General features: G+C 31.4%; 1 protein-coding gene across 2 annotated transcripts in view; it reads left to right on the plus strand.

The window, feature by feature from the left end:
• Positions 1 to 20,390, plus strand: part of LOC127716575 (uncharacterized) — a 33,638-nt gene extending 13,248 nt beyond the window's left edge. Inside the window, exons 5-13 of one of the 2 annotated variants that reach the window (XM_052222805.1) lie at positions 146 to 364; positions 3,377 to 3,493; positions 6,471 to 6,824; positions 7,657 to 7,746; positions 8,677 to 8,874; positions 11,277 to 11,378; positions 12,577 to 12,717; positions 13,761 to 13,947; positions 14,672 to 20,390. In XM_052222805.1, coding sequence (XP_052078765.1) covers positions 146 to 364; positions 3,377 to 3,493; positions 6,471 to 6,824; positions 7,657 to 7,746; positions 8,677 to 8,874; positions 11,277 to 11,378; positions 12,577 to 12,717; positions 13,761 to 13,947; positions 14,672 to 14,870 — 1,607 coding nt within the window. In that variant the 3' untranslated portion in view covers positions 14,871 to 20,390. The remainder of the gene's footprint in view (positions 1 to 145; positions 365 to 3,376; positions 3,494 to 6,470; positions 6,825 to 7,656; positions 7,747 to 8,676; positions 8,875 to 11,276; positions 11,379 to 12,576; positions 12,718 to 13,760; positions 13,948 to 14,671) is intronic. The other variant, XM_052222806.1, reaches the window with a different exon arrangement.
• The last annotated feature ends 5,167 nt before the right edge of the window (positions 20,391 to 25,557 follow it).

Here is a 25,557-nt window from a genome sequence, read left to right on the forward strand (position 1 = left end):
TTTTGGTTTATTTTATTAATTTGATTTTCAGTACAGTAATTTTGATATATTAACATCTGTAACACATAAGCAAACATTTTAAACATTTAATATAATACAACTTTTTCAAGCATTCAAATATACAAAAAATGCCTATTGTTTACAGGATGTGTCCTGCCAAATAAAAGTCATGTTAGTCATGTAGAATGGACCTGTGACAATGTATTCACATCCCTCAATGTTAGTGTTTATACAACATGTAACCCTAGGTGTACTAAAGACAGTATGGTTCTAGTTAATCCTGGTGCTAAGTCATATAGGTGTGGAGAGAAAAAAACATGGGACAACCAACCAAAATTTGTTTACTGTCGAGACAAAAACGAAGGTATAAAGTTAAGGTATATGAAGTTAAGAAACTTTTCTTGAATGATATTGATAAGAATTGTTTTAACATCATCCATGGTTAAATAGTTTTGATTCCCTTTATGATATTACAGATGTACTTATAAGATCACTTAACCAGCAGAGGTATGTGATATATTGCCATTATTGTGCATACTTTGTCATTCATATACTTCACAGTTTCATATTCCTCTCTTAGACAACTTACCAAGCTTGGCAGGAATGATGTAAAAGGAAGGTCCTCTACAAATAATCATTATTACATTTCAATTTGATGATATAAAGCTATGGGAGGCAAACTTCTAATCAGACAATATTAGAAAATCTCTAAAACTACACGGCAACTTAAGGAAAAAAAATCTGGAATATAAAATTGATACTTTAAATCAGAAGAACATTAGTTAAGGAACAAAATAAGCTAAAAATATTGATAGTTTATGGAACTTCTTTTCGAGCTATTTAATTTTTATTTTAAGTTGCGGGAAAAGGCTGACTCAGACTTTTACCTTATATTTAGCATTGGTATTATTAGTGTCTCAAATCATAAGAAAAGAAATCTAGAATCTGCTTTAGTTTTGTTAAATGACCTTTTATGAGCTATTGAAGTTTTATAAGAAAACAAAAGTGGGTGATATGGGGCAAAATATTTTACCCTGTATTGTAGAGTCCGAACATCTGACAAAAATTCCTAAACCTGACATGACTACATCCTTAAGGGCATTGATGACTTGAAGACCCTCTACAAATTATCCTCATTAAATGTTGATTGGTTTGTTAATACTATGACTCAATGTCAACTTCATTTAGTTATAAATACTGTAAATTCAGAAATTGTATTGTGCATTTATTATTGCGATTTCTGTAGAATGAACAAACATGCCAGTTTAATTATTACAATTTAATGAAAAGCTAAAAACAGATATATGCATTTGATATCAGAATGCGTGTTCTTATTATTGCAATACTGAAGTGGTCGCAATACTCACATTAATAAAAACCTTGCAATAGTTTCTGAATTTACAGTATGCAATTTATGAATAATTTATTTACTTAATCTTACTGCATGTTTGTTGCAGGGGTTCAAATTTACTTAAGGCAATGGAAGGTCCAGGACCTTTGACCAAAAATACTAAAAGGTCCAATTTAATTGAAAATCAATTTGTAAAATCAGAATATGCTTACCATTCCAAAGCACTCGTCATATCTTACTACATCAACCTCATTTTTGTGTCGCCTGCAAAGCGAGATATAGGGATTGCTTTCCCCTAGGCAATGGTCCAGTGACTGATTTAATTAGCCATTTTCATTGTTAAGTTTTCTGCTTAAGTTCGTTTGATAGGAAGTACTTGTGATAAATCAATGATATTTTATGTGAAGTTGCATTATTATCAGTACATATCAGTTGGCCACAATTTTGAGGCCCTGCCCCTAGGCCATGGTCCAGTGACTGAATTAATTTGCCATTTTAAATGTTAAGTTTTCTGCTTAAGTTAGATTGATAGGAACTACTGGTGATAGATCAATGATATTTTGTATGAAGTTGCATTCCTATCAGTACCTATCAGTTTTACAACTATTTTAAGGCCCTGCACCTAGGTCATGGTCCAGTGACTTTCAATCAATTAACAGTTTTCAATGTTAAGTTTTATGATAAAGTTAGTTTGATAGGAACTACTTACAATAGACAGTTATAAAGTTACATTGATGTCTGTACATCTCAGTTGGTCAACCATTTCAAGGCCCTACCAACTGGTTGGTCCAGCGACTTTGAATTAATTAGCAATGTTGCTGTCCATCAGATTGTCTTTTTCTGAATTTTATGCCGACAGGTGAGACATATCTCTGTGTCAACAGTTTATTTTCAGAATTTCTCAAAGAAATTCATTCAGAAAAGACTTTTCCTTTATCCCAACACTATATGCTGTGAAAAATTACACTTTGTACATTGTTCTCGTTTCAATCACAGCTTAAGAACATAGTGGCCCAACTTTGTGTTAGATAACAGCTCGACTTTGTTTTCAAACTTGGGTACGTTTCTTTTAAACACTAGTTTTAAGCAAGATAATTGCTTGGAGGTAGTTTCATGATTTTTTTATTGGGTCAAGTTTTGAGTTTTTTGTCCAACGAACCAGTTCAATTTCTCTTTCACTGTGTGTGGGATAAACCAGTTGAATTATTGAAATCCAGCCAAGGACGTTTAACAATCCATTATGGAAAAAATTTACGTTTTCTCTTTTCCCTATCATATTTTTGGTTTTCTTTTGGAAGAGGTCACCCCAAAACCAAAAAGACTCATACCGTTTACTAGTTATGTTTGAATATTAGATAATTCTTCAGTCTCCCGGTATCTTGTACGAAAACCTGTCTCGTGACTGCACTTCAAATCAATTGTAAAGAATTTAAGCAAACACACAAGTTACTAAATTTTTACATTTTTTGTTCAAAATGCTTGTGAAGTTTTTTTAACCTGCAAAAATATGACTGTCCACCAGGTGTAACTAACTACCAGCAGGATGGTCCGAACCCGTAAATGAAAGGTCACAGACCTCGGACCACCACTTATTTGAACCACCACCAATTTGAACCCCTGTTGTTGTGAACTTTAATATTACTCTATTAATGTGGCAGTAAACTCATCATAGATACAAGGATAAAATTTTGTACTACAGGCATGCGTTTCATCTACAAAAGACTCATCAGTGACGCTTGAATCAAAAAAGTTAAAAAGGCCAAATAAATCTATGTCAACAGATACAATAATCATGAAAATTTACATAAAAAAATTAGTAAAGAATACAGTGGCGGATCCAGAGGGGGGTTCCGGGGGTTGGAACCCCCCCTTTTTTTTGGATGATCAATGCATTTGAATGGGGACATATAGTTGGAACCCCCCCTTTATCCTGGGTTGAGAACCCCCCCTTTTTAAAATGGCTGGATCCGCCCTGGAATACTTCTTATATGGGGATTAAACATGTTAAACATTTGTTAATTTCAGATGATACAGAGAATTGGGTATATATGGTGATTGGGATTGTTCCCGCTTCAATAATTATTGCAGTTATATTAATAATGATTTGCAGGAAGAGGTTATGGCATCATTGTTGTTTACATGGTAAGACACAGGAATATAATTTATTTATAACCCAGGTATTTTTGAAACTTTTTTATTGTTTTTTACATGAAGTACATAATTTTTTATTCAGCCAAGCTGGATCTATGTGATCACTCTGGATTTTGAGATGGTGCAGAATTCTAAGTTTAAGAAATCTCATAAAACCAATTAGGTGTTTTTATGATAGAAACAGTATACACAATTTTAATCATCTACTGACGACTTTTGACATATTAATGTTATTAAATTAAGAAAATACCATAAAATTTCCCTTAAATTAAGAAAATGTTGGTCGAACAACTACTTTCTTTTAGATATACACTTACATGTAGTTCCTTTGTAAATCAAAATTTATAACAAATTACTTTTTATTCAGTTGGCAAGAATTATGAAGGTATTTTATCAGTGTTATAATCATCTGATATAAGTCACAAATTTGAATTAATCTAAGTTACAATTATAATTAATTTGCTGGACACAATAAACGAATATACATAAATCTAACCTGATCATTTTCTGGAATTAAATTTATTTGTTTATCCCATTTATATTGCTATTTAACAGTGTAAGGTATTTGTTCATGTATTTGAATACAGGAATATTTTTTCTCAATGACGAATGAACACGAATTGAAATAAAAATTAGTTATTTAAATATTTTTCTTGAAAAAGTGCATTTTCAATGCCTCTTTCTTGAAATTATTAAGTGAAACGTCAATAGAAAAAATATACTACACCATTTGTTGAAGATTTCTATTTCTAATTATGTCAAAATTATTTAATTGAAAAAAGAAGATATTAAAAATCAGTATTCCTTCTAAAATTTGAAATATCAAAATAACAAAAGAATTTTGAGAAATTTTCCATCTTTGGACAGTTAAATACACTTTTTTTTAGTAATATTATGGAAATGAAATAAAAGTGTTCATCTTGAGTGTCACATAACTTTTATCAAAAATCATTAATGATCCAATGATGTCAGAGTTAGTAAAATTGCATTTATAACCTATTTTGAAACATAGAAATACTCCCAAAAGCAACCATTTACAAGTAAATTTAGAGACAACAAGTTTGTTATATCAACTTTAAACAAGTTAATTTGCGAAGACAAGTTTATTATATCAACTGAAAAAAAAACAATTATCTTTCTGAATTTAATGCAAGAGTGATATATCAACTTTTGTTTTGTTCACCATGATACCTGAGAATATGATTTGAAACTATGCACACTTTCCATCAGAGATTTCAATTACTTTGATTGTCAGAAGTACCTTAGAAGAAGTACAATTTCGGGGGGGGAATTTCATAAGCTGAAAGGGACGATTTTGAAAAGGAAAAATAACACTGGTAGTTATTTAGTGAAAAAGTAATGAAAATGATGACGTTCTACATTTCAATCCTTGTGTTGTCTGTCTTTTTTTTAACTTATGATTTTAGATTGTCCCTGGTTTTTTTCTTTGTGAAAAGTGTTTAAACACAAGTTAACAGTTTGGACTAAAATCTCTTATCCAAAGTTGTGATGGTTGTCTCTATATAAATATCTTAAAGAAGGTTGTATAAAAAAAATTGAAAATGAGATAAAAAAAAATATCTGACTACCTGTAGCTTAAATATGGCTGGATCACAGCACCGACGATGTTTTGATTATTTAATTTATTCACTTGTTTTGTTTTACTTTTTTTTTACTTGACATATTGTATATGCTGACTTCTATATATACCTTCTACTTGCAATTGACATATTTGTATGGATGGCATGCAACTAAAGTTGCAGACTGTGAGACATAGCAATGCTAATCTGGTGGCAGACACTTACACTTTTTGGTCAAAGTTTTATATTTCAGAGGGTAGACGACCCAGTAACTTTATACCTTGTATACAGATACCTTATTTCCTGAAGTTTCCATCTGTCATATGTCCATTGTCCTTGACCTCATTTCCATGGTTCAGCTACTTCTTAAAAAAAACTTTATTGTGTATAGGTGATCAAGGTAAAGTTTCTCTGTCTTAGATACTATAATCAATAGTTCAACTTTATTTGGTGTAAGGTGTACGTATAAAAAAGAAGATGTGGTATGATTGCCAGTGAGACAACTCTCAACAAGAGACCAAATGACACAAAAATTAACAACTATATTTCACTGTACGGCCTTTAACATGTCTGTCTTACCATGTTCACCTGTCCTTTATCTCATTTTCCTTTTTCACTGGTAACAGTTTGGTTTTCCAGTAGAGGCATTTTCTCTGATGCAAACGTACTTTCAGCAATTGGTTTAATATATTTGTTGCTTGTAAGGAGTATGACATATTCAATATTTGTGATGAAAAAACTCCATAAGTCAAGATATAAAAAACCCTTAAAATAGGTTTTAACAAAATGGCATTCGCTTATTAAAGTAAAATTAGAGATATAAAGTTTCAGACCAACAATGCACTGCTACATCAATCAACCAACTTCACTTAGCAGGTAATATAAAAATAGGCATACATGTTTCTGAATAAAAACATGGTGTCTGTCTTATGAACGGAATCAATCAGCTAGAACATAACAATTAAGTGATTATGGGACACATTAATATTGATATACAGAACAAAAAATGGTTTAAGTCAGAGTTGATTTTTTGTTAGTTTTGTTTAAGAAATAACTATACTTATTACATATTTAACTCCATTTTTTGTTTGCTTTAAAAATTGAAAATGTACTCAGGAAAACTGTATCAATAATTCAATTTTGAACTTAAGAAATCCATAAGATTTTTTTAATCTGTATGCACAATTTAAGAGGTCAGATGTATTTTAGGGAAGATTTCAAAAATTATATTAAAGCATACATTTTTCAAAGAAAGAATATGGGGTGAATTGACCAATTGAAAGTAGCTTTGATGCCTAACAGGAACATGTAAAAACTAAGCTTTCTAAATAAAGTTTTGGGCGGCAAACTTATAGATTTTTTTTTATGTAGGTTACAATATTTTGTAGTGAAAAAAGAGATCTGCAGTACTAGTTCTAGTGAAGACAGTTCTTCCAGTAGAAAGGAAATTCTTGCAATGTCAGTAGTAGATTCTAAGGTTCCTGACTCATCCTTTGGAAGCACCAATGATAATATGACAATTGACACACAATTATCTATTACTGATGCATGTTCAATCATTATTGACACAAGTATAAAGGCTGATTGTGAATACCAGGGAGGAGAAAATGTAACTAAAATCGCTGAAGATGAGGAAAGAAAATCTAATTCTGATCCTGATGAAGAAAATTATCCTTTGGTAGTTAGGTCAAAGGAGGACCTTATCAGAGAGGAAAACGTGCCACTAATAAAGAATGATTATGGTATATGTAACACTACTTTTATGTTTTGTACCATTGGGAACTTCAATGTCTTGATATTAAATTCAGAATGAAAGCATAAGATATTTTCAACTGATCCCTTGATTGGAATTTGTTTTAATTTCTTATAATCAGTCCAATTTCAAAAGTATTTAAGTCAAATGAAAACAAAATATTCAATTGACAGAACATTGTACATACAAAAATATGCACACATGTACAGAGTTTGGTGTATGAATTTAACAGTATGTACTCGTAACAGTTTGCATAAAAGCTTTAACATTATGTTAAGAGAACATATGATTTAATGAAAACATATAACGGGGTATATGCTCTTGTTATTACAAATGTGGGATAATAGATCAAGGTGCAAGTATAGAAAATTATGTGAAGGCAGATGTATGAAATTATTCACTGTTTTTGTACGCCATTTATGGGCATTATGTTTTTCTGTCTGTGCGTCTGTTTGTCCGTCTGTTCCGCTTCAGGTTAAAGTTTTTCAGGTTAAAGTTTTTGGTCAAGGTAGTTTTTGATGAAGTTAAAGTTCAATCAACTTGAAACTTAGTACACATGTTCCCTATGACATGATCTTTCTAATTTTAATGCCAAATTAAGAGTTTTTACCCCAATTTCACAGTCCACTGAACATAGAAAATAATAGTGCGAGTGGGGCATCCGTGTACTATGGACACATTCTTGTTTTTATTTTCAATGAGACTATGTAATCATTGCACACTAGATTTATTCTATTTGTGTGTGACATTTTCTAATACATTAAAGCCAAAATTGGCAAGACAAAGTTGCTAAATATTTTTTGACACATTTTTATCTGTAGATTCAAAGCCAGCACAGCCTTTACTTGTGAAAGTTAGTGGGTTGAGAGAGAGTTACAGAGATGATGGAATTTATTACAGTGTCATAAGAGGTAATAACTTTGATATTACACAAAAATTAAATATGAATATCAGGTGGAGTATGATCAGACATCTGATTTTTCAATTAATAGCTAATTTTAAGCTGAGTTGGGACAAAGTCTTACTCTAAGTTATAATATGACAAATGTGAATGCCATCCCTATGATACTGGTTTTATATTGCCTCTTATAGATTTTGTTTCACTATGGTAGAGGTCAAGGTCAAATCAGCTATTTAAAACTGAAGTTTTGTTGGATCTTTGATAATTATGTCTAACTTTTACCAAAATTGATTTTGATAATGCTCCATGGGATGAGAAAATCCTCTGTTGATTTTTAGGGTTTTTAATAAGTAATTAGATCAAAGATCAAGGTCACAGCAGCAGTTGAAAAATCGAAATGTGGGCAATATTTATGTCTCTGAATGATATGTTTTGAACAATCTGTCAAAACTTCACCACACTAAGCTTGAGAATGCCTTTAGGAAAGAAACAAGACCCCTTTTGATTTTGGTTCAGTTGGTCAAAGGTCAGTGTCAATGTCTTTAAATAAATTTTGTGAAAAGTTCTGGTTCCAAAAATAGCTTTGAAGAATTAACTAGGTCAAAGGTCACAAAAGCAATTGATAGACTGAAATTGGGTAACATTTTGGTTTCCAGATGATATATTTTGAAGTATAGGTCCAACCTTCACAAAATTTAACATAAATATATATGTGCCTTGAAATATACTCAAACTAACCAAAATTTGGCATCAACCAAGATTGACTTATAAGAGTTCAAAATGCATGGATCAAACAGGAATTTTACAGGGACTGATAAAATACCACAACTTTTCCCAGTTTCAACACAACAAGGTTTGACTGTACTTTCAGAAACTACAACTATCATATGCTAATTTGTGGTTTGAAAATTTATCTAAATATTGTGAATATTTTTTGTAGGTAATGAGATTATAATAGTAACTAAAATAGTAGAAACAGATTCAGACTTCATTATAGATAGAGACTATGATGAACATAAACTTAATTATTATAAGATAATATCAGCCAGCAAAAACAATGAGGGTGTTTATAATTGGCAATTAAAAGACAATAGTAAACAAGGGAAACAAACAGGCAGCTTTAACATTACATTATGTGGTAAGTTTAATTTATCTGCCTAAAATGATGCCTTGATGGTTCTTAGAACTTGGTGGTTTGTCAACATTTCTCTTTATAAATATCTTCAGCTCATTACAGTTTTAAAGGTATGAAAAAGTCTTACTCCAGTTATTGCAAAAGAAGAGGAGCGAAAGATACCAGAGGGACATTCAAACTCATAAATTAAAAAGTTTCTGACAACGCCATGGCTAAAAAAGAAAAAGACAAACAGACAAATAAAAGTACACAAAACACAACATAGAAAACTAAAGACTAAGGAACACGAACCCAACCAATAACTGGGGGTGATCTCAGGTGCTCCGGAAGGGTAAGCAGATCTTGCTCCACATGTGGCACCCGTCATGTTGTTCATGTTAGTACAAAGTTGGTAACAAGTTTAATACGGTAGGTCACATTGTGAAAAGGGGACAGGATTGTAGTTACGACATTAGGAAAATATCCGCTATCATCTGTGAAATGGATATTCCATAACAGTCAACCAACTCGTGATGGCGTCCATAAAATTTACAGAGGGATGATTTCAACTTCACCATTTGGATCTCTTGGTTTAATAAATTCCTTGTGAGCAGCAACCCTCTATCGAGGAAATACAAGCCCGGAAAGAATTTTGATACACTTTTCACCATTATAAAAATATTACAACATTTATATAGTGTAAGAGTCAGACAAGGGAGTTAATCTTAATCAGAAACTAAAAGCCTCAAGACTTACCTGTGACAATAATCAATTGTTATTAGGTACATATCTTATTATGTACTGTGGTATGTGGCATACTAATGGTTGATTCTTGGTCGGGTAAACAACAATTGTATATACTGTATATGCAGTACATATTTTTGCAAGTACTTATTGTAATGAATTTGGTATTGCCCATGAATTCATGAGTATAAAATTTTGCAGTATTTAAAAAAATATTAAAACACTAATAACTGACTTAATGTATTAAAATATTCATAAATTTAGTCTTTTAAATTGAGAATGGAAATGGGGAATGTGTCAAAGAGACAACAACCCGACCAAAGAGCAGAAAACAGCCCAAGGCAACCAATGGGTCTTCAACACGGTGAAAAAAACCCGCACCCTGAGGTTTTTTGTTTCACAATTTTTTTAATCAAAATATTAAACAAAGATTATTCAATTCATCAAGTCAGTTGTCTGATCAGTTGAGTTTATTAACTGATAATTAAAGATGTTAGTTACACGATAAAGCTGTTATATTTGGCTTAGGGCATTATGTATTGCTGTTCATCCTTATTAGATTTTCTATCTGGATCTCTTCTAATTTTAACAGTTTCACAGTTTCATTAAGGCATGCAGGGTAAACGAAGTAATCATGCATGTGCAGTTGTAAATTCCAGTGATATTTATTCAATGGTATTTATTATATGCATGTAAGCTGCATTTGTATTCATGTGTTTTTATTTTAAATATACTAACCATGAAATTCATGAAAATAGAAACACCTGGAAAAAAGTACATATACAGTACTCAATGTAATGCAAATTTTAGCTTATATGGTAGTATAGGAGTAAATGATGACACTATAAGTTAGGTACCCTCAAAATAGAAATATTTCTTGAAACTTTAAAGAAGATACTAATGAAAACTAAATGAATCCACATTATGTACAATATTGATCTTATATGACAAATGCTGCAACTATAGATGGTTTCTTGGTGTTGGCAGCAACAGTGTAAGCTATTTGTATAAAGCATTTATATTTCAGATTGTAAAGGAATTGGAAAATTCAGATTTTGTAAACAGATGCCTTATGTTTAGAAGTTTCTTTCAGGCATATGTCCATTGTCATTGATCTCATTTCATGGTTCATTGACTGCTTAGAAACCTGTATCACATGAATTTCACTAATTTATTAAGAGTAATAGGATAACTTTATTTGTTAAATTCAATTGTTTCATATGACCTTGCTCTTATAAGGTTCAGTGCTCAATATCACACTTGTTTCTCAAATACTATAAGGAACAGATGATCTATATTTGGTGCTTTGAATGATTGTAATGTTCACATGTCTGTCTTGCAGGGTTCATCTAACCTTGACCCTATTTTCATTGATCTTAATGATGTTAAATTTATCATGTTTATGTGATACCTGTAGTAAAATCTATCTTTATCTTAAAGATGTAAAACCTTTATCTTGCAATTGTATGTTACACAAACTGCAATCAAGCCATCCTTTATTTATTTATGATCAGTAAAGCAGACTATGTCATAAATTGTGTTCAATCTTGTTGTTAATGTTTCTAAAAACTGCTGATCTGTAGATCTGATATGTGTTACTACTTATAGATTTCAATTTGTTTTGCATCATGATTGTTGACTATCACTTATTGTCACTCATGTCAACTGTTTGACTTTTTCAGATAAGGAAAGACCAGAGCCAGTAGGTGAAAGCACTTTATCTCTGCAATACAACAGATTAGGTACTGATTCCATGTTAACAGTTGAAGAAAATTTAGTTGAAGGTTAGAATTTATTCTGGTTTGTGCTTTCATTTTATTTTATATGCTTCTCAAATAAAATTGAGAATGGAAATTGGGTATGTGTCAAAGAGATAACAACCCGACCAAAGAGCAAAAAACAGTCGAAAGCCAACAATGGGTCTTCAACACAGAGAAAAGATCCCGCACCCGGAGGCTGGCTTCAGCTTGCCCCTAAACAAAAATGTGTACTGGTTCAGTGAAAATGGCCATCACACTAAACTCCAAAACATATAAATGAACTAGAATTAAAAAAAAAACATACAAGACTAACACAGACCAAAGGCTCCTGATTTGGGACAGGCGCAAAAAAAAACCTATGAGTGAATCAATATTAATTCCAAAATATGCCATCTTTAATGACCTGACAACAGTATCTTAACTATATCCTTTCTGAATAAGTCTTAAAAGTTGATTTGGAAAAGTTATAAAAAAATTTAAAGGTGACTATCTGGATTTAGTCCCAACTGAAAATTCTAGCTTTTTTTACCTATTAATTAAATCCTTTAATTTGACAGCAATGAACCAAACTACCAAATAACCTTGAATTTTGTAAGATCAATATATAATTGAGTTAGATGGGCTAATTCAGATCAGTCGAGACTAAATTTAAAGATCAAGACTGAGTCTAGACAGGTCGAGACTGGTCGAGACTGAGTCAAGACTGGTCAAGACAGGTCAAGACATGAGTCGAGACTGGTCGAACATTTGTCAAGAACATTTCAGACTATACCAAGATTATCAAATACTCAATCAGACTTATTAAGTAAAGTCGAGACCAAAGTGGAGTACAGTTAAGTACAGTTAAGTACTGTCGAGATTATGTCCGAGTCTTATCAAGTAAAATCTGTGCTTGACCTTACTGGTCCAGCACAAAATATGGTCTTTTCAGACTCTGAGCAGTTTGTTATAACGGTTTTACAATACAAATATGAGAAGATGAAAGTTTTGTTATATTTAAGCAGGTACCAGTTATTGTTTTGGGTGTAATGAAAAAAACAGTACATTTATATAATGAAATTGAATATGTTTTTCAGTCTGTCTATACAATAACAACAATTTAACATTCAAGGTCATTCTATGGTAATGTTCAGACCATGTGATAAATTTTGTTATTCAGTAGTTTGGCATATTGTTGACAATTTTATATATTATCATAAATTTCATTTGTTTTTCATTGCAGTAGATTGTCCAGGTAGCCCATCTCTACCAGACGAAGCTGTATGTGTTCGTGAGCGAAATAGTCCCTTTTCCTCGAATAATTCTAATGGTGCTAACATTACAAGTTCAGAAAAATGTGACGCTATGCCTCAGAATAAAATAGGTAATTATCATTTAGATTCTGATATTTTCTATGGTCATATTGTGGTTGGTGTAGTGTAGATGTCATTGAAGAAATTGCTTTTTAAGTTATTGAAAGCTTTAAAGAATGAAGTATGACAATAAATCAAATGAATAAAAGGGGATGTTAAGACAGCAACCTAACAACACAAACAAAACAAAGGATCTCAATAGGTGAATATACAGTCTCCAAAGACATTGACACAGCTGTCCATATAAAAGTCCAGCTCTAAATCACCCTTAGTTACTTTATGGTAGTTCAGGTCAGTATCAGCTGTTTATCAAATTCTTATATTTTTCTTACTCATAGTGGTTGTGTATGAAATATTTAACTATTTTTCTCAGGAACTACGAATCATCGTGTTCTAAAACTTGGAATCAACCTTCATGTGAACAATCTATACCTTGTGATGCATTTTACATCAATTACTTATTTACCTGTTAACTGAAAGCTTATAGCAGGCCTACGCTTGAGGTCACAGTTCAACTTGTTTGGGGGGTAAAATTGCATGAAATGCAATCAAAACTTTTATGGTACCGGCTTAAAATAAATTTCATCCAAGGTTTATCACTACCTTTGATTGTGAAAACAAAATAGTGCAATGAAGTACGGATCATTATTTAGATCCTATCCAGTCAATGTCATGCAATTCATTAATGATATGTTATAATTAGATATTCAAGTTACAATATGATGTGTATTTGATTTGACATACATGTCAAGAAAACTTTTCTTTATTAACAATTACGTAAGTAATGAATGGCATATGAATCTGTTATAAAAACAGAACTGAACTACAACTGTAAAATCATGAACAAAGGAAGATAACTCCTATTTAAATTTATAATTTGCCTAGCTAAATACATTGCAATGTTTTCTTTTAAATTCACAAAATCTTTACCCTTCAATGATCACAAGCACTTTGATTCATATCTTCTAATAAAACTTGATTATAATGAATTTTAATACATATATACTTGTTTGTTTACAATTCCATATTAAAACTAACTCATTTTGTTTTTCAGGTTATGTCGAAGAGTGTAAGAGTTGTAATCTGACTTTAACAGATGCTTTGCATCAATATTGTTCATCAAACTCTTTGAGAAATATATGTCAAATGTTGGACCCTACAACAATTAGTGAATCACATTGCTGGATTGGATTTGTTAAATTTTATGGCCTAATGGAGGGATTCAGAATTAAAAATATAGAGTAAGCAACTTTCAATCTTTGTAATTTGTTCATTCACTTTACCCATCACTTGAGATATGTAAGTTTTCCAGGGAAGATTTTGAGCCTCACCTGCTTAAATATGAGGGTATGTTTTTAGTTTGTGCATCTGTTTGATTGTCAGGCTCCAGTGTGATGGTAATTATAGTTGATATAAATATGTTAATACAATGTAATATTAGCACAAAATATATATAAATAAGATTTGGATATCTAATGTATATAAATAGGAAATGATAATGCAAAGGATTGGAAGACATCAAGTTCAAGGCTCAGTGATTTCTTAACATTATGAAATTTATAGGAAATAATAAATGACCTGCATCGGATAGAAATCAACCTCTTGCAAGTGCATGTATACATGTACATGTATTAGACTTTGATTGATTTTGGAACATTCAAATAAGAAATAGAAGATGAATTTTGGTCTGTTTTGTAGGGTTCTTATAACAAATCAATTTTCAAAAAGTTACAGACTTTCTGTACAGTATTTTCAACCTGTAAGAGATTAACAGATGTATAAATATATTCATTTGCACACTGTCAATTTTCATCCGACGCAGCTCAAATATTGGGAGAACTTATTGTACTTTTTTATATAATAAAACATCAATTTATTATCAAATGGAATTTTAATTAACTAAGTGAAGTGCTAATGCAAATTTTTGCCATCTCTCTGTCTGACTCATTCTTTCATTTTTTCAAGGTATCATAAGAAAGGAAATCCAGAAGATGGTCACATGCAGCATATTCTCCAGCAACTTCTACCTCCACTTGACTTTAGAGTAGGACATCTTGTATATTATTTCTCACAAAAAGATTCACTTCGGGAAGATGTGTTATATGAGATAAAGAAGTTCCACAATAATTGTAAATTCTGTGATATGTTAAGAAACTGCTCATAGTCAATCTAATTGAAATACAATCATGTGTACTCACTTCCGTTACAAGTATCTGACAACACTCTGTTGTACTCTCAGTCGTACTAATGATGAGAAAGGCAGAAATTTTCTTAGCTGACATTTTAGGGTTTGATAAGCAAAGCATGGGTGATGAAAATCGTCAAACATTTGTGTATAACCTTCAGTAGCAAATATTATATGTCTATCAAGGACAAGAAGTTTGATATTTGTTGAGCCTTGACAGGGTCAAAAAGCAAATCTTATATGCTATTTTCAACAGTGGCAGTGGGGGCGACGTTTACAATGTATTAGTGTGTGATTTAGGTCAGTTTAAGGGGAACCACTAATGGTAGGTCAATGATATTTGGTATGCAGTTGAATTAACAAAGGCACATCTCATTTCGATGGAGATTATTTGGCCTTGCTCCCTCAGTCATGGTTATTTACTTTGAATGTTTTGCATAGCTTACATGTTCGAATATTGCTGTCTGTGTTCAAAATATGCATAATACTATCAAAATTACAAAAATGCAAGACATATCTCAGTGTCAACAGTTTATTTTACCTGCTAGTTCACTTAGTATCTATCTTTGCTCTGACTCCTAGAAGCTGTGGTGTGAAGCATGAATACAGGATCTGTGTTTCAATCAGATTGACTGATAGTTTGTCTATGTTATGTATATGTTAAATGAGATTGATTTGGTGCCATATTGAATAATATTTCAAGTTTTTAATGATGACTTAAAAAGATGATTTCACTCAAAACTACTATATGTATATGATATCATCCTAATTGTCAAAATAACACAGAAAATAGCTGTCTAGACTTGAGAATTGAAAGGTAACTTTATCCCATTTATACAAGGAGTTGACCTAAATGGATTTGTGCCATTTATATTGTCCATGTAAAGGGCTTTTACTAACAAGACAAATTTATTCAGATAAATCATCATATAACAATATAATACAATTGAAATAAATATTAAGGATTCATAAACTAGCAAATTTGCTTTTACAAATCTGTCTCCTATTACACAAATAATTCACTTATTGAACAATACATAAATATAAATACTGGCATGCTCTGTAATAAATATATAAATATGAAAAAGGTGGAAAATACAAGAGAGAAAAAAAAATAAGCATGAATAAACATTAATAGTTGTCTTTATAATTCATAAATGTATAATTTTACGGAGAGTGAAAATCTCATCTTCAAAATACTGCTCATTTACTAGCCTCCAAAGTGCAAAAAAATTAAGGCCCTGCACAGCTACTCAACATCTGTGCTAGTAGATTTCTGTGTTTAGTTCTTGAGGTAAAAGGTTGAACTTTAATTAAAAAATATTAGCAAACCAGAAAAAATTGTATAGGTATGTTTTGACCTCACAAAACTTGAGGATTTAAGGGGTTACATAAAAAAAATGCTTTTATAAGTAAATTTTTTGAGAAGATTAAGGGGAGATCATTCAAATCTTGAAATAGAAATTTAAATCTTACAAATTAACTTCTGCAAAGTAAATATAACTTACACCTTCAAGTAAATAAACATGATTTGTATAAGTAATATGAGGCAGGCATTACCTGTGAAAGGGGACGAAGTTTGTATGAATTATTTTTTTCGTAACTTCAAAATCTGTTAAAAAAGAAACGGAAATACCGTCACGTTTCTGATTTTGGTTCTGTTGTTAGGGATTTTACTTGTGACGTTATTTAAGTTATGACGTCATGTTCAATGTAAACAAAGAAACGCGATCATCAGGTAACGTTTATTCATATTAAAGACAAAGAATTATTAAAAGTGAAATTGGTATTGTGTTCCTTGAGTTCCTATATTTTACTAGACTACTCAAGGTCTCATGACAATGAGACCGAAAGAAGGAAGTAGATTTCTGCGCAAATGCTGGAATTAAAAAAAGCGACAAAAAAAAAAAAAGTTAATGATTTTGAGTTCATTAGAACAATGAAAAATTTCAGGAAATTTTCCCGATTTATTTTTATTTTTTTTTATTGATTTTTCTACTGTAATAGGGGACTTCGTCCCCTTATTATCGACTGTATGAAGGGGATAAACTGAACTTGCTATTGGTCAATTGTCTAGTCTTTTGTATTAACTGAGTGGTATTAACATTTTACTGCAATGACATAACACTGCCAGTATATCATATGTATATTGTTAGAAGTATAGCTGATGTGATATTCATAAACCTTTCTTTATAAAATCTCGATACTGTAAATTAAGAAATATTTGAGATGTTATCACTATTGCAGGAAAGATTCCCAAAAATGAAAACTTGCATTTTAAAATTTATAGCAATTTTTGTATGCCGCATTTCCAGAAATCGCAATAAATAATCTCGCAATTTTGTCCATTGTTCAAGGATCACAATAATAAATGCTTGCAAAAATTTCTGAATTTACAGTGTATGAATAATTTAACTAACACATTTAATCCACAAGTGCTATATGAGTTGAAGCTAAATTGCATTCACCTTTCTTTTAACTTTTTCTGGGATATGCTTAGCATGAGAATGGGTGCAACTTTTTGTTAATTCATTATACACTATAGGTGTAACACAAAAGTTGAGAACTAGAATCAAATGCTATTAATTAATTATTAGGAATTTAGAATTATCCTTGCATGCCTAAAGATTTTTTATAACATCTTATCTTTGACAATTTTTTATAAAATAATATTATATGAAAAAATATAATGAATTTGATATTAATGTAATTTAATTTTCTAATTAGCCTGGACATTTCTTTTTGCTTTTGTCTATATTACTAAGACTTTAGAAAAATCAACATGATATGATTGCACATGCTTGTCTGTCTATTTATATTAATGCATTTGTATTTTTGTTTATATCTGGTCATAGGCCATATTCATTCTTTATAGGTCATCTTTATGGTTTATTAGATAACATCTAATCTTGAGACTAAAATACACATGAAATGCTGATACATTATAACAAGTCCATGCATTGTTAATAATTATGTTGTTGTTGACTCTTTGTAATTTGGATATAGGTTTTAGTCTATGTTATAAATCAAATATGAGAATTTTGAGAGTAGTATGTAATTCATGTGTAAGACTTTTCATGTTAATATAGAAATTTATGTATTTTTATCATATTTACAGCTGTATTTTCTAAAAAACACAATATTTTTGTTTTTGATTCATTTTTTTTTCAACTTTGACACATAAGGGGAGATAACTCCGAGAGTAGGGGAGATAACTCAGATAATGTAATTTTTATAATAGAAAGTGTTTTGAATTTCTATTTTAATATGTAGCAAGAAAACAAGTCCAGTGACCCCATTTTTTCTTTTTTCTTATCTGAAAGCATGTTTTAATAGCTATCTTCTCACATTTCATCTTAAAATTTTATGGTGTAGTATTCTTTCTATCACACAAAATTGGATTTTCCATGCATAATTTATACAAAATCTGACAATTTTGCAAAACCTGTAGCCTGGAAAAAAGTCTGGTGACCCATACTTTTTATTATATTCTGGAAAAAAGCATGATAAAAACTAAGTTTTGACAAATTATTAAAATATTCTATGGATTTTGATTATGACCCCCAATCCACCTTAATGCTCCTTTTATGTGTTTTTTTGGTGTTATTTGAGGAATACTTTCTTAATAAAAATCAGCCAAATATATATCAAGACAGTTAATTCCCTAATTTTCTCAAACCTAAAGTTTTTTTTCTTATTTATTGGGAATTTCTATTTTATGCTTATACTAGTTAAAACTCATTAGAAAAATGTAATGCTAAGAATAAAGTAGAAGTTGAATAATCAAAAAGTCCAATTTCATTTGAAAAAGCTGCAGGTGAAAATCAAAATGTGTGTGATAGAATTTCGTAAAAATATTTTAGAGGATAGTAATTTACTTTTTATATAAATTTTGAGTGCCTTATATATATATTTATATGAATGTGATGTTGATATTAGTATGTATTTAATGGATATAACGATCAGCAGTTTTATATTGATATATTGATCTGAGATCTCCTGCAGAAATATGTATTTGTAATGGATGCAATGGTAGATATGCCATGAAATTGATATATTGTATCTTAAGATTTTTTACTGACATTGCAAATGTTAACAAAATATTTTTATTTTACCTCATAGGTCAGAACTTATTTTTTGTTATTTCATTAAATGTTTTATAAAATTGAGAATGGAAATGGGGAATATGTCAAAGAGACAACAACCCGACCAAAGAGCAGACAACAGCTGAAGGCCACCAATGGGTCTTCAATGCAGCGAGGAATTTATGCATTTTCTGATGCCAAATTGTCATATATGAGTCGGTATTCTGATTTTTGACTTGACATATGGGTATTTTTTAAGACTGTTAGTGTTATGATTGCTGATATTTAATAATGTACTAAGGCTCACTTAAATGTTTGTAATTTACTCAGTGAACACTATGATGGATAAGTTTTTTTTTTTAAATTCTGCCAACTGTACATTTTTTTTCATTTACATTTAAAAAAAATATATACTAGGTGCTTATTCAAACAAATCTAGGTAACTAATGGTTGGAGCTGGGGGTCAAAGACAAAGAATTTCATCACAACACATGAAATGATTTTTTGTATATGTATTTTGATAAGGGTTTGGTTAACTGACTAACTTGTACTGTAAATTCAGAAATTATTGTGTGCATTTATTATTGCTATATTTGAAGAATTAAAAAAAAATGCGAAATAATTATTGGGAATTTAGGAAAAGCTTCATATATATATATGTATCATATACCATAATGGCAGTTCTTATTATTGGGATACTCAAGGAGTCGCATTATTCACATTAATAAAAACCTCGCATTAATTTCTGAATTTACAGTACCTGGATTTATATTCTGTTAACTGAAAATGCTTGTTTGTAGGACATAAAGACATTGAATTTAGACGGTGCTTTACTCCTTTGATGCAGTTACAGACTAGTAACAAATTTACATTATTGTTTAAAGAATGTTTCCTTAATCAGCATCTTGAAAGTAGTAAAATAGGAATTTGATTCAGAACAGAAACTGAATATATGAAGTCCATGTATATTTCTATCAGGCACCCTCAAGTTTAGTTAATTTCATGCTCTTTCAAGTTAAATCTTAAAAGATAAGGTAACTAGTATCTGATTTATTTGAAGAAAAAAAAGAAAGCTTAATGTGTACCTACCGTTCTGACTGTGATTGTACATATTGTGAGCTGTTTTAAAATTTAATCAGGAAAGACTGCTTTTATATTTGTTATGAACAAAAAAATCCTTTTAAAAGGTATGCATCATGCATGTGATTAATATATTTTGTTTGTTTGAAATTTTTTAATGTTTTAAGATCTGATATTATTATAAAAATTTGTTTAAGCTTTGTTTAAGTGTTTAAAGAGAGAAATATTTATAATTGTTGTTTACAAGTAGATTTTTATATTGCTATTTTGAAAATTCTGAATTTAGTATATCATTATTAGCAGCTCTTAGAATTAAATCATAGTTAGAAATAGATTTGTTGTCCAATTTGTTCATCTAGAAAATGATACATGTACAGCCTTCATTTGTAGGGTTGTATGTTTGTTAGTCCCTCCTGTATTATGTAAAGGTAAAGGCAGATTAACATAAAGCTGTGGTCACATCAAATTTTAATCAGTACACATGTTCAGTTACTCTTTAGAAAATATTGTATATGCCAATTTAGATTTTAGACTTCACTGATACATGAAGTGCTAGCAGAAAATGACGTCTTATGGACATTTTCATAATTTGAAACCCTTTTTAGCTCACCTGACCCAAAGGGTCAAGTGAGCTTTTCTCATCACTTGGCGTCTGTCGTCGTCAGTTAACTTTTACAAAAATCTTCTCCTCTGAAACTACTGAGCCAAATTGAACCAAACTTGGCCTTAATCATCCTTAGGGTATGTAGTTAAAAAATATATCTGAAGACCCCGCCCACCAACCAAGATGGATGCCCTGGCTAAAAATAGAACATAGGGGTAAAATGTAGATTTTGGCTTATATCTCTGAAACCAAAGCATTTAGGGCAAATCTGACATGGCGTAAAATTGTTCATCAGGTCCAGATCTATCTAACTATTTAATTTGCAGACAAATCAGACAACCTGTTGTTGGGTTGCTGCCCCTGAATTGGTAATTATAAGAAAATTTTGCAGTTTTTGGTTATTATCTTCAATATTATTATAGATAAAAATAAACTGTAACAAGCAAGAATGTTCAGTAAAGTAAGATCTATAAATAAGTCAATATGACCAAATTGTCAATTGATCCCTTAGGAGTAATTGCCCTTTAAAGTAAATTTTTCACAATTTTTCATTAATTTTTGTAGTCTTTTACAAAAATCTTCTCCACTTAATCTACTGGGCCAAATAAAATTAAACCTTGCCACAATTTTCAATAGGGTATCTTGATTGAAAAATGTATCAAATGACCCTGCCATCCAACCAACATGGCCACCATGGCTAAAAATAGAACATAGGTTTTTTCTTTAGAAGTCTATAGGAAAATTGTTAAAAAAACAATTTCAAATGGTCACAACTTGAAAACTAATTTAAATAATGATAAGGGGTCTTCAGTAACTATTGTTAGACTACAATGGGATGACTTGCTTTTAATTTAACTACTGGGCCAAATTAAAACCAAACTTGGTCTCTATCATTATTAGGGTATCTAATACTATTTGTTATGATTTTAACCTTATTTTACATGATTTCCAAAACAGTAGATACAGGTGAGCAGCACAGGCTCTTGCTCTAGTTTAATAAAAAAAAAGTATTAAAAAAAGGAAAGACATGTCTCTGCACTAATAATAAGATTTATATGTTGATTTGACTTTTTTCCTGTGAATGAAAGCTAAATTAAATGATTGATTGATTATTGGCGTTTAATGCCACATTTGGCACTAGTGGCTATATTGTGGCTGTCAGATTTTTAAAGGCAGTGCTTTAATGCCTTTCTAGTTGCCGGGTTAATCCTTCCTTCCGCGATATCCAACTTATCTACGTGGGGGGTCATTAGACTCCAAGTAGATCCGGAAATGTTGAATTCTCTCCTCTTCTTATTGCGATATAAAATGTTTTTTGTTTCATTTCATTTACATTGGGAAATAGAGAAACGATCATTGTGTTTTGTTAGTTTTAAAAACTTTTGATATATTAGTATTTTGCATCATAAGCAGTCAACCGATTGACAAACTAGAATTATTTGAATTCCGTGTGGAAAGAGCTCGGGTTAATTTCGAGTGTTATCTGCAATCTAGATGTTTATAAATCATTTCAGTCGTTGATATAATAATTAAAGGTCGACTGAACATGAATTATATTATACAATTTAAAGCGCATTTCTGTTTATGCACGTGAACCCGTCTAACGTTATTTTCGCAGTTATATAAAGTAGCAAATTATCGTTCCTGAATAGGTGGCGCCGTGGTAGCGGAACCTGTTCCTCTACTTCCGGTTTCTGCACTGTGCAACTATTTCAGTTATATTTTTAATTAACGATGCCAAGTACTTGTTGTTGTGTACCTGGATGTCATTTAAGAGAAGGACATGCATTTCCAAATGACTTAAAAAGAAGGAAAAGTTGGATCAACGCCATGGCCCATACGCAGATTGGACGAGAACACGATGATATCGTTGAGTCCATCTCAATCAGCTGTTGTTTGCAAGGCACGTTTTACTGAAAAAGACTACGTGCAGGAAACTATTCATGGTAAAACTCTATTTTCCTTGTGAAATATATAGTTATATATGTAATCGCCATGCGAATAAACCAAAGTCTGTTTACAACCGCAATTATCGTTTTTGAATAAAAGGGGGTGGGTAATTCAAGACGTCATAATTTTTTGGATTACGATTCAATGTGATCTGTTTGAGATTTTTTGGTGATTGCTACAATTATAATGATTTCTTACAAGAGGTATATCATACTGAGAATTATTTTAGCAGTAATTATGCTAATGTAGTAATGACAGGAATGCATAAGCTATGCCTCATAGACTTTCTTGAAAAATATCAATGACAATGTTAACAGGAACAAAACAATGACATGCTCTCATCTATATTATAGTTATTTAGGTACAAACAATGTACGTTTGTTGCATAAGTCTCTCATTGTTTGTCCTTTGGATTTACATAACATACATTGAATCAGGCAAACATAGTTTTATCCAGATTGTAATGAATAAATCTAGTTAATATTTCGCCAGGTAGTACAAAGTATACATTGCTAATGGAAGTTCATTTAATTATAAAAAAACTAATGTTTTATAACCTTTTTCAGGGCGCAAACCCACCATACAGAGACTTAAGTCTACTGCAATTCCCAGCCTATTTTCCTGGACCAAGCAAGAGACTGAATCGTCCACAAAAAGAAAAATCAGGGCAGTTTCCTGTGAAAACAAAAGAACTAAACTTGATGAATATTGTAGTAGAAATCTAGAGGAAAGTTTTGATTGTAAAGTTGGTTTTCCTGAAGAAGTCATTCATACTGCAGAAAGGATTTATGACTGTCCACCACCAACTGCCGAGCTAATGTTGAGCTTCACAGATGGAATTACGCAAACACCATCAATGCCTATGTTTTCAGCAGAGAATTTTGAAATGAAGACACGTGACACAGCCATGCATTTTTATACCGGTTTAGAGTTGTATACTAAATTTTTATTTGTTTTGACCACACTTGGTCCAGCAGCACATTGTTTGAGATACATATATTTTCAAATTGATAGGGTGTCAGTTGAAAATCAGTTTTTTTATGACTTTGATGAAATTGAGGCATCCTACAACCAACTTTGAACTGTCTAGATTCTAGATTGAATCTAGTGTTAAGAATATTGTGTATACATGGATTGTTTTTATGTCTAAACAGTGGTGTGAGGCTAACACTTGGCCATCTAGTGGTTTAGTCAGGTATTTTTCACCATCCAACTTCAAATTAAAGTTTCCTACGACTTGGATTATTATTGACAGCACAGAATATCCCGTGATAAAACCTAAAGCTCCTAGAGCTCAGGCAACCTTTTCATCAAATAAAAACAGAAACACTGAAAATTCTTGAATGTTCGACACCTGGTGGTTTAGTCAACTATGTCTCTATGTCACATAGAGCTAATTATTAGACTTGGCAAAACATACAAAATTCTAATAAATCCTATGAATGGAACTGAAACAAAACTTTCATCTGAAATAACATTTAGTTGTTTTATGTTGTGTAATTTTAGAACTTCAGGGTCCGACACTTACGGTTGTCCGATTGCCTGGGGCAAGTTAATGCCGTATTCGGACAAGTAAAAACATCATATTGGTTGTCCGATCGGGCAAGTAAACAAAAAAGTGTTATATGATTAAAATTTCACAAAATCAATAGTGTCTGTTGTTTTGTCCATAGATTACTCAGTGATAACACCGCACGGTCGAGTAAAATGGTCTTAACCCCCCTTCAATGCGTATATTTCGTCATTTGTTTGCACTGAATTCCCCATTTTACCAAAAATAGATCACGTTTAAAAATATTGGCCAATCAGGCGGCCGCGAATATGCTTCGTCATTATCATTATCAATCGGGACACCACTCGGGCGTTTCCGACGCACGTGTTATTCCCACCGACCAATGGAAAGCGGAGGTCTATTTTCGTTGTTCTAACTTTAGAATTTGACATCGGATGTGCCCCTAAGATGGAAAAACGTAAGAGCTTGAAGGAGAAAATGAAATTAAACTTTAACAAATTTGTCAGTTGTTGTCAGTTTATCAAGAAGGGTTTTTTGAAATGGCATTTCTTAGATAAATTATTATGAAATAAGTATTTCTATGTAAATGATCCAATTCCCGTATATTCGTCGATCTTTCCCCTCCCTCCTCGGATCCTTTCAAACTATCATCGATGTTGTAGTTGACAAAGTTTCAGGTCGTCTTGACACCCAATATACATGATAACTATATTTTATCTGCATGTACTACTTTACAACCACAAAAACAGCATGTAAAAGTTTGGGCATGTAGATTTCACTTTCGGACAAGTAAAAGTAATAGGGCACTTGTCCAACTGGACAAGTTGGTATAAAAGTTAATGTCGAACCCTGAACTTGTATTGTGCCAAAGGATGCATAAATAAAAGTGACGCAATGAATTTTGTTCTGATATATATATATTTACAATTACATGCACATGTAAATTGTAATGCATATAAAAATAAGGAGATGTGGTATGATATTCAGTGAGTTATCAAACTAAAGTGCATAAGAAATGGGTTTAAGCAGTTACAGGTGTTACTGTCACCGTACAATCTCCAACAATGAGAAAAACTCGTACCCTGTAAAAAATTTCAGAGATCTTACAACTAAGTTTTGTTGTCTCACCTTGACTTTGGTGAATTTTTTATATCTGTTGATGTAAATATAAAAAAGAAGATGTGGTATGATTGCCAATGAGACAACTCTCCACACATGCACAAGAGACCAAATGACACAGAAATTAACAGCTATAGGTCACAGAACGGCCTTCAACAATGAGCAAAGCCCATACCGCACAGTCAGCTATAAAAGGCCCAGAAATGACAATGTAAAACAATTCAAACAAGAAAACTAACGGCCTATTTTATGTAAAAAAATGAACAAATATAACAAATATGCAACACATAAACAAACGACAACCACTGAATTACA

The sequence above is a fragment of the Mytilus californianus genome, unplaced genomic scaffold (assembly GCF_021869535.1).
Source record: "Mytilus californianus isolate M0D057914Y unplaced genomic scaffold, xbMytCali1.0.p SCAF_9, whole genome shotgun sequence".
NCBI classification, from domain to species: domain Eukaryota; kingdom Metazoa; phylum Mollusca; class Bivalvia; order Mytilida; family Mytilidae; genus Mytilus; species Mytilus californianus.